Genomic DNA, 15,515 nt, shown 5'->3' on the forward strand with positions numbered 1-15,515 from the left:
TGCATCCTCAATGCCTACCGCACAGCAGATATTTAATAAATACTTATTAACTTATTAAACAAATGAAAGGTGGTCTATAACATTCATCCTAATCTTAAAGAGCTTCGTATCCTAAAAAAAGTTAAATACAAACAGGTCGTCAAAATATTTCCTAATGAATTATCCTGCCTGAATAACTCAAACATTTTGAGAGACATCTAAAAGGATGATGACTCACCCTTAGTAGATACTAAAATGTGAATAAAAGAGGCCCATGAGATATTTTATTCTGAAATAATAATTTCTAAAATATGAAGGTAAGCAAGTACAGTGTTGGTACACAAAATAATAATGTGCATTGAAAAAACTCTAGGACCAATCTTGAAACATAAATAAGAATTTAATATTTATTATACATATTTATACAGTAACATCAAAATAATGCTCAATAAGTTACATAGCTATTTTCCAGAAACACTGCAAAAAAAGATAAAATAGTAGGAATGATATATAATCAATGTTACTCAAAATTTAAAATATAGTCATCTATCTTTTAAACAGATTTGAATTGATGGATTTCTACATAAGCCAAAACACTTAAAATATCTAAAAATAGTCTTTCTTAACACAGTAGATAATATATAAAGAATCACTTTTATTGCACTTATCTGATTTAGGCTTATTTCACCAGGTAACATGCAAACAAATTAAATTACGAGTATGAATTTAATAAAAGTAGGCAAAATACAACTTTATGCTTCAAAAATTAGATGAAGGTGATACATTTCACAGCTTATTCTTCAGGAAATTTTATTCGGTTGTATAAAATCACTGACTAAAGTCACACATGCAAACTAAGAGCTATTAAATATATGATAATAAAATAGCTTTGTTGACACATTTAAAATAACAAAATTGATATCAACGACTCATAGAACTGACACCAACTACCACTCTCCCTGTCTACAGAAAAAGGTGGTTTTCACATTGCTTTAAAAACATTGACTAAGTCTTAAATATAAACATGTATTTGGTTATGTCAAAATAGTCACATAACTGGCATACAGTCAAAAATCTATCATTTTAAATAGAGGAAAACAAGTTTAGATATACACTGTATACCAGTCTCTAAATAAAGCAAGGGAAACTTCTGTTTTACCTCTCAAATTTATTTTGCTAAACACTGTAGTAGTTGTTTTGAGGATCTGTAAACATTCTCACTGATCTGTACTATTTCCTGAGGTCATCTGGAAGCTACTTTCAAAGGAGCTTCACAATTTAATACCCCTGCAAATGTGCTTTGGAAATATTCAAAATAAGACAAAAATTTAAACGTAGGCCCATGTGTAACTTCACATACCTTCTCTATTATAAAAGCTATCTTTAGGAAATTCTTAGGTATCAAATCAAATTTATTCCATCACTAGCAGACCCGGAAAAACAAGGCATTCACAAACTGTAGGCCATAAAAAAAAAACTAAACTAAACATCAGATTTCAGAATTAACTCATTTAACACTGTGGAAATGAAAATTAAAGTATCTTGTTACTTCTAGAATAATATCCAGGAGTTCCTGTTGTGGCTCAGCAGAAATGAACCCAACAAGTATCCATGAGGACTCAGATTTTATCCCTGGCCCCACTCAATGGGTTAAGGATCCAGCATTGCTGTGGCCGTGGTGTAGGCCTGCAGTTATAGTTCCAATTCGACCCCTAGCCTGGGAACTTCCATATGTTGCAGGTGTGGCCCTAAAAAAAAAAAAAAAAAAAAAAAAAAAAACAATCAGAAGAAGAAGAATGTCTAAAACATGTACAGGCCTCTTCATTTTAAAACATGTTAAAATAGTGTCAGCACAGTGCCTGATCCTTAGTAGATGTTCAATAAATATATACTTAATGAATAAATGTGAAGTTAAGCATAAAAATTACTATATTACTTGAGTACTGAGGTAATGTTCTGAGCTACAGTACATCATTCATTTAATGAAAAAATCAGTCTTAACTGGTATTTCCAATAAAGCTTAAAAGATCTCCTATTTGATAAATACAGCACGAGTTTGTTTCCTGGCATCTTATCAATGAAAGGAGGAACAAGGCACACTCCTTGCCGTCACCTACCCCTCACATCTCTGACATAAATGAGTAAGGGATAAGCCAAAAAGCAACAGAAAAGAATGCTCTTATTTCTTTCCTTTCTTTCTTCCCTTCACTCTTTCTTTCCTTCTCTCTCTCTTTCCTCTATCCATCTATCAACACAATAAGAAGTAACTGTCCAATGAAAAGTGCATACCTCTGCTGTCTTTTCTAGGAGAAAAATGAGACATCTTAATATTTACATTTGGGGGAGGTGATGCTAACTGTCATTACCAGGATGTCTGATTCAAATAAAGAGATTTAACTAATATTTTTCCAAAAAATGTCACTGCTCTGGTACTGAAAGCTTTAATGTTAATGGATAACAATGAAATAAACTTTAAACACTATTTGCCTTTTATAAGACACAACCTGAGTTTGTAGAATAATTTATAAAGCTCTATTTCTCCATCATTTCTGTTAAAAATCAAGAAAAACACTACTATTGAAATTTCAATACCTTAAAAACAGAATTTGTGCAATGACATTTTAACCTCTGAATTTTGTATATTACCATCTTTAACACCAATCATAATTCATATGTCAAAAGGCAACACTGGCAACCTTGCTAATTCTATTCATCCATATATCAAAAGGCAGCACTGGTAACCTTGATACTTACATATCAAGGAGGGTCAGAGTCTTCGTTCAATATTTCCACACATTATCTACAGCCCCTATACTTATCCTTCTTTAACAAGAGGAGAATGAACTAGGACCAGGCACTTAACCAACATCTGCCTGTACTATCATTCGTCAGCACTAATGATTTGGATGTGCTTGAACTATGCAGCTATGTTTTGATTTAAAAATGTATGGCAAAAAGCCAAAAAAAAAAAAAAAAATGTATGACTAGGGAGTGCCCGTCGTGGCTCAGTGGAAATGAATCTGACTAGTATCTGATGATGCGGCTTCGATCCCTGGCCTTGCTCTGTGGGTTAAGGATCTGGCATTGCCGTGAGCTGTGGTGTAGGTGCCAGATGCCGCTTGGTTCCTGCATTGCTATGGCTGTGGCGTAGGCCAGCGGCCACAGCTCTGATTCAACCCCTAGCCTGGGAACCTCCATATGCTGTTGGTGCGGCCTTAAAAAAAAAAAAGACACCCCCCAAAAAGGTAAGACCAAAATTGTCCTTTTTTATCTTTTTTTTTTTTTTTAATAATTTTTTTAATTTTCCCACTGTACAGCAAGGGGGTCAGGTTATCCTTACATGTATACATTACAATTACATTTTTTCCCCCTTTTTTATCTTTTTTTAAAATGATTTTTATTCTTTCCATTATAGCTGGTTTACCAAAATTGTCCTTTTTTAAACAGGTAAGCCTAAGTAATGATAACATTTTCATGCCAAATTTTGTCAGCTTAATAATTTGTATTCTGGGGGGAAAACTACCATATTTTTGCTATTAATGATTTTAAAAGAAGATAAAAAAATGCCAACCTTATGCCCATTAAAATAATAAAAACTAAACACACTTGAACTTATGATGCTTGCTGAAGACAAAAGGTGATTCCAAAACCTTAAAACCATGATTAATATTTACTGACCTATAGAACTAGAAAATGCATTATGTTTTCCTGCTAAGTATAATAAGAATATAATTCTCTATTACTTGTAAATATGATTTGGTCATTTACATTTTAAAGGTATCTTATGGTCCCATATGGATCAACAATTAAAATTTATCAATTTCACATGTTGCATCTATAAATATATTTTTGACCTTGGCACATAACTTGCAAATTATCCTCAACTTCACCATGAATAGACTGCAAATAATATATTGAAAAATATTTCAATATTTTTCTAGTTCTCAAAACCCCAAAGCAATAAGCTAAATAACATATTATTTGTAAATCCATATTACTAAAGCTACCTTTTTATATGGTTGAATCATACAAAATAGAACAAGGTCACTATGCCAATTGTGTAAGTACATGTTACAGCTAATATTTCCCATCAAGCAGTATATACATAGCCCTGAGATAATTTTAAGTGGAGTGCTTCATGAATGAACAATTTTTCTTAAATATTTATATTCTTATTTTAATGTTTATTTGGAAAAGACACAGCTAGCACATACAATGTGGAATATGCCCAAAATAAAACTATGATTTAAAAAGGCTAAAAGGTAAGGTTAAAAATAATAAGTAAACAATGACATAGGATATATACATATATGTCTATGTGTGTGTGTGTGTGTGTGTGTGTGTGTGTGTGTGTGTGTGTATACACACATACACATGAGAACAGAAAGGTGGGATGTGACTGTTTTAAGGAACGATTTGATTTAGCCAGCATCATTTCTGAATGCTTGTGATAAGCCACATCATAAAAGGGTTTCCTCTACTACTGTAAATTCTGGGTTTTTTCAAGGATAAATATATTTTTAAAAATACATGTTTAGCTTTATTTTAAGAATATAATTTTGAAAGCATTTAGTAAATCTGATTTTTTTTTTTTAAAAAGGATACCCCAGATGATAAGAATGTTCAGGAGCAGTTGAGGGATATGCTATACATACAGAAGAGAAAAAGACTACAAAGAAAGGCACATTGCATATTATGGTTATCATTGCAGCATTTAAATAAAAGTGATCTAAATAATCATTGCCATTAATAATTAACAGATAATTAGAATATTCTTTCATAAAAAAGAAGGTACGCTTGTGCACTTAGTGCTCTTGATTCTGGAACCACCTGCACATAAGTGTCACTAACATGGACCCACTGGCCTGCTGATTCACTATCAGGTTCTTTCAAACCTAACAAAACAAAAAGAAGTATAATTTTATAATAAATATGTTTTGACTTTACATATAAACAACACATTCATTACAGACTGTATTTATCTAATGCAAGATTTTACTGCATACGTCTGTTTCTTCTTGGGTTAAAGCACCTTCTAAAATGAACTCCTTCAGAGCATTACTATTAGTATCATTTTACTTTAAGTACCTAGTGAACTATTAGATAGCCTTGTAAATATTTATTAATTCAAAGAAAGAAGCATTTGCACTAAAAAAGAGAGAAAAATAATACAAAGTTAGTTTGCTGATCCTAAGCAAATCCAGCAAATTTTCTACTCCAACTCTATTCTGAGGATCCGGTGTGTCTTCAAAAACTACTGGTATTGTTAAATAAAATGCTACTTCACCGTGATACATGATAACTTAACACCTTGAAAAACTGGGTGTCACTTCACATCACCTGAAGTATACAGTTTTATGATCTTTAAGTTCCTCTAAGATTATCTAAGTACTCCTAAAGGTATTTCTCACTTAACAAAGTGACTCGACTTGAACTAACTTAACCTCTTCCAGAAGAGGAAGACTAAATTCATTTGTTTTTTAAGAATAAAATAAACTTAGGATGGCATACCTGGTATATTTTTCTTTCCAGTGATATGTTCCAATAATTTCCTGGAGGGTGTTCTCACTTTCACATAAGCAGTGTAGTGACCTCCTCTCATTGAGCCACTGTGTTCTACTACGCCATACAGACCATAGAGAACTTTATCACCCACACATACATTCTTTTAGACAAAGAAAAAACTCAAATTAGTAATATTTAGTGAAATACTAAATTATAAGGAAAATCATAAGGAAATTATAACTATAAGGAAATTAAGCTAAAAATACTTCCTACATTTCTTTTAAAATTTTATTTTACGGCTGCACCCCAGCATATGGAAGTTCCTGGGCCAGGGATTGAATGTGAGCCACAGCTGCTGCAACACTGGCTCCGTTAACCTATTGCACCCTGCCAGGGTTTGAATCTGCATCTCTGCAGTGACCTGAGTCGCTACAGACTGATTCTTTTTTTTTTTTTTTTTTTTTTTTTTGTCTTTTTAGGACCGCACCTGAAAGTTTTCAGGCTAGCGGTCAGTCAAATTAGAGCCACAGCAACATGGGATCCGAGCCGCATCTTTGACTTACACCACAGCTCACGGCAACGCCGGATCCTTAACCCACTGAGCGAGGCCAGGGATCAAACCCATGTCCTCATGGATACTAGTCAGGTTCATTACTGCTGAGACAGGACAGGAACTCCTGCAGTCTGATTCTTAACCCACTGCGTCATAGGTCCTGCACATCCTACTTAAAATAAGAGAGAAACGCATAGTAAGACTATGCTGGGGTAACTTCCCACATGTATTAGATTGGCAAAATGCAAAAACTTGACAATATTTTCTGTTGGCTGGGCTGTGGGGAAGAGTACTCACATGTGGGAATGCAAAGGGGTACACCCCTCTTCAAGGATATCTAGCTAAGTTATATGTGTACTACCCTCAGATTTATTAATCTTTTTTATAGGATTCTATCTCAGAAGAATATGAGCAAAATGTAAAGAGATGTGCACCAGATTATTAACTATAGGATTAGTTGTAGTATCAAAAAACTGGAGTAGACTCAAATGTCCATAAACTGGGGACTGGCTGAATAAACTATTATGCATCCATAAAACAGAGTATTATGCTGCTTGAAAAAATGGACTGCAGACTCTCAATAAATACTGCTATTAAATAACCTCCAGGATATAATGTTAAGAATAAGGTGGAAAAAAGCATACATATTATAAACTATAATTATTAAAGAAATGCAGATATAACATGCCTATTTATTTTTTAAAAATAGATGAATAAACCATAATTTTAAAAAATGCCTATCCTGGAGTTCCTGCTGTAATGCTGAAGGTTAAGAATCCAGCATTGTCTTTACAACAGCATGGGTTCAATTCCTCGCCCGATGCAGTAGGTTAAGGATCTGGCATTGCTGCAGCTGTGATGCAGGCAATGGCTACAGCTTGGATTTGATTCCTGGCCCAGGAACCTCCATATGCCACAGGTATGGCCAAAAAAAAAAAAAGTGCTCCTGCTGTGGCTCAGCAGTAATGAACTCAACTAGCATCCATGAGAATACAGGGTCCATCCCTGGCCCCATTCAGTGGGTTAAGGATCTGGCGTTGCTGCAGTATAGGTCGCAGATCTGGCGTTGCTCTGGTTGTGGCATAGGCTGGCAGCTTCAGCTCTGATTTGACTCCTAGCCTGGGAACTTCCACATGCTGCAGGCGCAGCCCTTTAAAAAAAGAAAAAAAAAAAAGGCAAACTATTGCATTTGGAGTAGATAAGCAATGAGATCCTGCTGTATAACAGAGGGAAATACATCTAGACACTTATGATGGAGGATGATGTGAGAAAAAGAATGTATGTATATGTGTGACTGGGTCACTTTGCTGTAAGTAGAAACTGATAGAACACTGTAAACCAACTATGATGGAAAAAATAAAAATCATTTTAAAAAAGGCTATCTGGAGTTCCCGTCGTGGCGCAGTGGTTAACGAATCCGACTAGGAACCATGAGGTTGCGGGTTCGGTCCCTGCCCTTGCTCAGTGGGTTAACGATCTGGCGTTGCCGTGAGCTGTGGTGTAGGTTGTAGATGCGGCTCGGATCCCGCGTTGCTGTGGCTCTGGCGTAGGCCGGTGGCTATAGCTCCGATTCAACCCCTAGCCTGGGAACCTCCATATGCCGCGGGAACGGCCCAAGAAATAGCAACAACAACAACAACAACAACAAAAAATAATAAAAAAATAAATAAAATAAAAAAAAGGCTATCTATAAAGGAGGAGAGAAACAGGTGGAAAAGACATGGAGAAAAGCTATCCTCGTTTAAATTTACTCTGTTTCACACATTTGACTTTGTAACTACATGAATATTTTATGTATTAAACAAAATGTTTTTAATTTAAATGACCTAATTAACAATATATTCGATATCACTTGCAAGTCAATTAAATATCTTAATAATATACTATACCTTACAAGTGGCAGAACAGAATGGTGCTAAATCAAGCGTAAGTGGAAAATCCACATGTCTGTTTACTTTGCGAAGACTCAAGCCAGCCTTAAAAAAATACCAAAGGAAATTTTCTTAATGCAACAAACTTAGTTAAACAAGATCATTATGTTTGTTAATTAAAACCCAAACTGGAATCCTGGAAGTTAGTTTTTTCATGCCTTAACGGGTATGAATTCTTTCTCTAAGTTGTTCCTAAAAGGGATGCAAGTACTAAATATAAAATAACCGTGGCACACCATAAAATTAGTTTCTCAGATCTGGCACGACCCTGGCAAGATTCATACAGAATCACTGCCAACATATACCTTCCATTACGCATTCTGATGTAAGGAGACATGATACAACTGCTTCTGCTCTCCACGGCCATTTCACTTCCACTGAGTTTCTGTTACACTGGCTATAGAAAATCAAGAACTTAATCTAATTCCTGTGGGTAAGGATAGGGTTAGATAGAAAAAAAGCCCTTCCTGCCCATCCATGCATGGCCCACCTGAACTGTTGTTGCAGATATATAATCAAAGCAATCTCTTCCTTTGAAATTTTTTTCAAGGGTTTTTGTACTTCTATCTTTCATACAGATGTTAGGTTAATAATGTTTATCAAGTTTTCTTCTAGTCTTTCAATAATTTGTTTCATACAACTAAAAACATTTATCTGAGGCATTCTCCTTATGGTTCAGTGGGTTAAGAACCCAACTAGTATCCATGAGGATGTGGGTTCAATCCCTGGTCTCGTTCAGTGGGTTACGATCTGGTGTTGCCATAAGCTGTGGCATAGGTCCCAAATGCAGCTCAGATCTGGCGTTGCTGTGACTGTGGCATAGGCTGGCAGCTGTTGCTCTGATTTGACCCCTAGTCTTCATATGCTGCAGGTGCAGCCCCCCAAAAAAAAAAAAATTATCTGAAAATAGTATTGATATATATGGTATAATAAGAAAGCTCCATATTTTTATTTCTTCAAACACCTATTTTCCCTAAGTCCTTTACTGAATAATTAAGCCTCTTCCAAAATGATTTGAAATTCATCCTTTAACATAACAAAAGAGCTTTAAATTATACTCAAATTTTATTTTTTGACAATTCTGACCATATTGTTTTAATTATTAAAGTTTCTTCTAGAGAGGCAGGGGAAAAATGTTGCTTTTCGAGAAAGTTTAAAATCATTTTATCAAGTGCAAAAAAAAAAAATGAGAGATGGCATTGAATTAAAACTATAAATAACTGGAGAAAAACCCAACACATTAAAAATATTTAGTTTCTCTCTCATTAGAGTCCTACAAGAGTGAAGTCTGCCTTGCAGCACCACTCCCCCATCCTTTTAAATTGGCCTCAGCATACAGAGGCTTGATGTGGGATCCCAGTTCCCAGATCAGGGACTGAACAGGACCTCAGAGGTGAAAACACCAAGTCCTAACCACTAGACCACCAGGAACTTCCCTTGTAGCCCTTTTTGCAATTAGTCCCAGTCAACCACGGCCAACCCAAGCATCACTCTCATCTCAAACATGAGAGCTCAGAAAAAAACTATGTGCACTAGGCAATTTCTTTGTTTCTAAGGGTTCTTAATAATCTTATTTTCCACTCACACACATGCATATGAATGCTACTTAAGTTCCTACCACCTAAATCTTCAAATGCCGTGAATTAAACAATTTCATTTAGAAAAGTAAGCTATTACAGCTGAAAAAGCAGTAAATCTCACATGACAAATTTGCAAATTCAATATAATTACTGTCTAATCCTTGACAATACTTTAACAAATTTAGGGCTCTGTAAAACATATGAGGAAAATTACTATAGTGCTACTAAAGGGAATTTACCTGATGAAATCTTTTAAGATGGAGAATTAGGATAGCTGGAACAGCAGAAATGAGCAGTTGCTTCCTGGCATTTGTATAAACCCCTTCTGCTTTCTTTTCTGCATAAAATGTAATATTATAAATTTATATGTAAAGTTCCATTTTATACATTATTTACCATCTAATATAGTTAAAATTTATACAGAAGCACTATACCACATTTTTGAAAATATTAAAAATGAAATCAGACTTCTAGTTACAGACAGCCTCTACCCAAACACCACTAATATGAAAGTGATTTTTTTAAGGCACACACTTATAAGGATGAAGAATAGGGGAGGTGACACATGCAACATAACTTGGAAGCTATAAGCAGACAGACCATAAATGACTTGTGTCAATGTCCTCTAAAGATCATCAGAAACACAACTATAGCTGAAAAAAACTTGGTCATTACTCATTGCAGTGGAAGGAGCTCACTATTACGGAACAATGGGGCATTTCAATAAGAGGCTGTTTCAAAGGACTCATGATAGGACTTGAATATGGCCAACTGCATGTTTAACTTGGATTAATGTTAAGTTGGCATTTCTTCCTCTCCCATTTAGACATTTAATTACTAATGTATTAAGCATGTCTTCATTCTGATGCTTTGATATATGGGGCCTTACTGATAGTGGCAATCATCTCCTTATTTGCTGGGCTCACCATAACTGAATAATAAAACCTACATTTTTTTTTTTTGGCTACACCCATAGCATATAGAAATTCCTGGGCCAGGGATCAAACCTGTGCCACAATAGCAACCTAAGCTGCTGCAGTGACAACATCAGATAGTTAACCTGCTGCACCACAAGAGAACTCCCCAAATCTATATTTTGAAAAAACTAGTCACTAAGAATCAGTGTTTGCTCTATTTATTTATTTTTATTTTATTTTATTTTTGGTCTTTTCTTGGGCCGCTCCCGTGGCATATGGCAATATGGAGATTCCCAGTCTAGGGGTCTAATCAGAGCCATAGCCACCGGCCTACGCCAGAGCCATAGCAATGTGGGATCTGAGCCGCGTCTGCAACCTACACCACAGCTCACGGCAATGCTGGATCCTCGACCCACTGAGCAAGGCCAGGGATTGAACCTGCAATGTCATGGTTCCTAGTCGGATTTGTTTCCACTGCACCACAATGGGAACTCCTCATATTTCTATCTTATGACATGACTTTACAATAGACTGATGGGATTTGTGAAGAACATTAATCTTACTAGTAATAAAATTTTAAGTTTTAAGAATATTTCTTCTGAAAAATTTCAGATAGCTAGTCCCCTGAAATAAGATTATGTGGCTCTGTGGAGTTCCCATCATGGCTCAGTGATAATGAACCTGACTAGTACCAATGAGGATGCAGGTTTGATCCCTGGCCTCCATCAGTGGGTTAAGAATCCCGAGTTGCTGTGAGCTGTGGTGTAGGCCAGCAGATACAGCTCCGATTAGACCCCTAGCCTGGGAACCTCCATATGCCATGGGTGCAGACCTAAAAAGACTAACTAACTAAACAGATCTATTGCAGATTGACTCTGCCCAGTCAGTATCTTCAGTGCTGAGATACAGATCTGAATAGACAACCCCTGCGTCCATGCAGCTGAAGTGTGGAGACAAGGTTCTTAGGTTCCTCTACTTGGGATCTATGACCCACAAGTCACTAATGATCAGATCATCCACGAATACCTAAAAAAAAAAAAAATTAAGCTAAACATTTACCTGCAGAACTGGTTTCCTTTTGGTACTTCTGCTTCTTTTCAGTACAGTGCTCACACAGAAGTTTGTTATTCCCCATTAGTAATTCCATAGACGTAAACTGATAGAGACAGGATTGAATTGAACATTCTTTAGAAGTGGTTATATAACTCTGAGAAAGGGTCTGAAAAGCATTTTGGGGGCCTTGAGGCACCATTTGCTTATTCTCTGAAAAACATAAATTATTTGAAACATTTAGCAGCGGATTTTCTCGGTCAAAATCCCCATCTCCAGCTACAGCGCTGCTCAAACGAAGTTCAGAAACAGCTTGAGCCACTCCGTCATCACCGCTGTCACTCTCCCTGGCGGGTGGTTCACTTTCTGATGGGTGGCGAAGGTGTCCATTTGTGTGCACACAGTAGCTGTTGCCGGACCTCAACAACAAAGTCTGTTTAGGGGCACTTTCAGACTCTGAAGCCTCACTGTCAGCATCAACACTGCTGTCAGAAAGGCTGGCTTCTTTTTCACTGCCATCGGTAGGGCTTTCAGTCAGAGTGGACTCAGTGCTCCTGACGCTTGCAAACAATGAAGAGCCTCCATCCGTTTCAAGGTTTTCGTTTTTCTGGTACATGACAGCAGCCTTATCATCTCCAGATGACAATTTTCTTATACATTTTCTGCCATGAATTAGTTGATTCTGTAAGTTGACAGTGTTTTCAGAGAAAAGAATCTTGTGACCTTACTGAAAATAAATGGCAATAAGTCTTAAATATTCCACAATTACTAAAATACTATTTCTAATATCTCTGATATCTATTTCCTAAACCTACCTAAACTGCAGTCAATTGAAGATATGCTAACAAAAAGCTCTAATTCAAAAGTAAACTTCAGGAGTCCCATCGTGGCTCAGCCTAGCATTCATGGACGCAGGTTTGATCCCTGGACTCACTCAGTGAGTTAAGTATCTGGCATTGCTGTGAGCTGTGGTGTAGGTCGAAGACACAGCTTGGATCTGGCACTGCAGGGGCTGTGGTATAGGCCGGCAGTTATGGCTCCAATTCAACCCTAGCCTGGAAACCTCCATGTGCGACAGGTGCGGCCCTTAAAAAGACAAAAAATAAAAAATAAAAGTAAACTCCTATACAAGAAACCAAAAATAATGGTTACCTACTCATAGAGAGGGAACAGGACTTTTGTGGAATGGTGGCATGCTGACGGTGCCACCTGTGGTGTGGGTCACAGATGCAGCTCAGATCTGGCATTGGGTGGCTATGGCATAGGCCTGCTACTGCAGCTCTGATTTGATCCCTAGCCCAACTTTCTTTTTTTTTTTTTTGTCTTCTTGTCTTTTTATTTGTCTTTTTTTTTTTTTTTGTCTTTTGGGCCACTCCTGCAGCATATGGAGGTTCCCAGGCTAGGGGTCCCATCGGAGCTGTAGCCACCGGCCTACGCCAGAACCTCAGCAAGGCAGGATCCGAGCCGCCTCTGCAACCTACACCACAGCTCATGGCAACGCCGGATCGTTAACCCACTGAGCAAGGCCAGGGATTGAACCCTCAACCTCATGGTTCCTAGTTGGATGCGTTAACCACTGAGCCACGACGGGAACTCCCCTAGCCCAACTTTCATATGCAGCAGGTGCAGCCCTTAAAAAAAAAAAATCAAAAATTAAATAAATCAAGCTTAAACCTAATTAGGTCTCTACCTCAAACTGCCTTAGAAAGGAAACAAAAGGGACAGAGTTACCTCTTAACAATATGTTAATGAATTAGTACACACAAAATGAATTACCACAACATGCAAAATGAGTTACTACTGATGTGAGAATGTGAGAAACTGCTGGAAAAAATGACCTGATTTCTCCAACAAATAAATTGCAGAGAAAAAAAAGGAGGAATCTGTGGATTAAGATATTTAAGAGACATGGCAAATCTATATATCTTTTTTAGACCCTAAATTCAAATATGTTTTAAAAAGCAAAAACAAAAAAACAAATACTTTATGAGACAACTGCAGAAGTTTAAATTATGACTAGATATTTATATAATTAATAAGTTATTAATATTTTTAGGTAAAATAATGATATGATGGTTATGTCTTTTAAAGAAGAGCTTGTTTTAGAAATACATATTGAAGTATATATTTGGGATTTATTTCAAAATAATCTAGGATGGGGAAGAGGGAAATGTGGGATACAGATAAAACATGATTACTTGTGAATGATAACTGAAGCTGAAAAATGTGTACATGGGAGTTTATTATACTTTTTTCTCTACTTTTATATACTTTTAAACTCTTTCTTAATAAAAAAGTTTTAAAAAACCAGATATCTCATAAATGCTCATAATCTTACCATATCTTTAGATGGAGAATGCTTCTTGGTGGCTTTGGGTTGCTGAGTATTTTCTACAGTAACAGAGCCACTGTACTGACTATTATCTGTCTCCTGTAAGCTTCTATATTTACTCGTTCTTCCCAAAAGTACAGGTTTTGAAACCTAGATAGATACCATGTACACAACACAAAACTTCTTTAGGAAATAAACTCTGGATATCATCTACTTTTCAAAATTTTTAACTCATTTGAAATATGGATAATTTTCTTAACATTATTTCTCAAAATATAAAGCATAAGGGTTGAAATTCCTTGAGAATAAGAATTATGTCATACTTCATGCAAACATACACAAACTCCAATATCAAACACACTGCATAAACTCAAGTATTGCATATAAAAAATAATGACTCTCAGATATCTGATAATACATTCAACACATGTCTAAACATAGGAATTTATAACTCCCTTCACAAAAAGACTTAAGTTTTTTTTCTCCTTACCCTCTCTTCTATTATAGGAAGTGAAATATCAATAAAAGGATCTTTCACTGTGGAGATCTTAAAAAGAAAACATGTTGAGGACTTTAGTTAGAATTCTAATATAGACAATGTAGTTTTGTAAAGTCTTAAAGAAATCAAACTTCCCAGGCAACTTAAAATTTTAAGTTATAAAGTGTTCCTGGAACAAACAGTAATTTGAGTATAGCAATGCATATTACTAAATCAAGATATTTTAAAACCTGAATAAACGCAATCCAGTTGAATTTTATCATACTGTTAATATGACTAACCTTTAATACTTAAAGTAACTTTAAAATAAATTGTACTTAATAAAATGGATGAATTGAAGACATAAACATATTTTTGGTGAAATTAGGACCATAACATAAAATATGAAATGTTAAAAAATGTCATGAAAAAAAGTCAGAGAGTTTGGTTCTATAGATTCTTTAGGATAATTTAAAAGATATTCTTGGGGGGTTCCCTCTGTGGTGCAATGGAATAGGCAGTCTCCGGAGTGCTGGGACACAAGTTCAATCCCTGGCCCAGGGCAGTGGATTGGGGATCCAACGTTGCTGCACAAGCGGCATAGGTCACACCTGCTGCTCGGATCTGATCCCTGGCCCAGAAACTGCATATGCTTCAGGGTAGCCAAAAAAAACGGGGGGGGGGGGGGGATGATACTCTTGTGGTACAGTAGGTTAAGGATCTGGTATGGTCACTGCAGCAACTTAGGTCAATGCTGTGGCGCAGGTTCAATCTCTGTCCAAGGATTTCCACATGCTGACGGTGCCACCAAAAACAAAACAAGATACTCTGTACCTCGTGAAAAAGAAAACATCTACGTTGAATATAATAGAAATTTGAGTGGAGTTGACGATTGAACAATGTGGGGGTTATGGATGCTGACCCCCATCCCATTCAACAGACAAAAATCAGAGTATAATTAGAGTTCCCGCTGTGGTGCATGGGATCAGCAGCACCTTGGAAATGCTGGGACACAGGTTCAATCTCTGGCCCAGCACAGTGGGTTAAGGATCCAGCATTGCCGCAGCTGCAGCTTAGGTGGCAACTGAGGCTCCAATCAGACTCCTGGTCTGGGAAATCCATATGCCACAAGGCAGCCAAAAAAAAAAATCAGAGTATAATTTTACAGTCGGGGTTCTGCATCCACAGAT

General features: G+C 36.4%; 1 protein-coding gene across 28 annotated transcripts in view; it reads right to left on the bottom strand.

The window, feature by feature from the left end:
- Positions 1-360: 360 nt before the first annotated feature.
- Positions 361-15,515, bottom strand: part of USP45 (ubiquitin specific peptidase 45) — a 67,160-nt gene continuing 52,005 nt past the window's right edge. For 10 of the 28 annotated variants that reach the window (XM_084961222.1, XM_084961219.1, XM_013992722.3 and 7 more), the window contains 7 exons: positions 14,338-14,394; positions 13,854-13,997; positions 11,525-12,197; positions 9,788-9,885; positions 7,927-8,013; positions 5,491-5,644; positions 361-4,874 (listed from right to left, as the gene is read on the bottom strand). In XM_084961222.1, the coding sequence (XP_084817348.1) occupies positions 4,744-4,874; positions 5,491-5,644; positions 7,927-8,013; positions 9,788-9,885; positions 11,525-12,197; positions 13,854-13,997; positions 14,338-14,394 (1,344 nt within the window). In that variant the 3' untranslated portion in view covers positions 361-4,743. Of the gene's footprint in view, positions 4,875-5,490; positions 5,645-7,926; positions 8,014-9,787; positions 9,886-11,524; positions 12,243-13,853; positions 13,998-14,337; positions 14,395-15,515 lie in introns of all 28 variants that reach the window. The other 18 variants (XM_084961247.1, XM_084961199.1, XM_084961234.1 and 15 more) reach the window with 7 other exon arrangements.

This window comes from Sus scrofa, chromosome 1 (assembly GCF_054392235.1).
Source record: "Sus scrofa isolate SSC_HxYL_T2T_F1_AM1 chromosome 1, Sscrofa_HxYL_maternal_Yorkshire_Landrace_v2.0, whole genome shotgun sequence".
NCBI lineage: Eukaryota > Metazoa > Chordata > Mammalia > Artiodactyla > Suidae > Sus > Sus scrofa.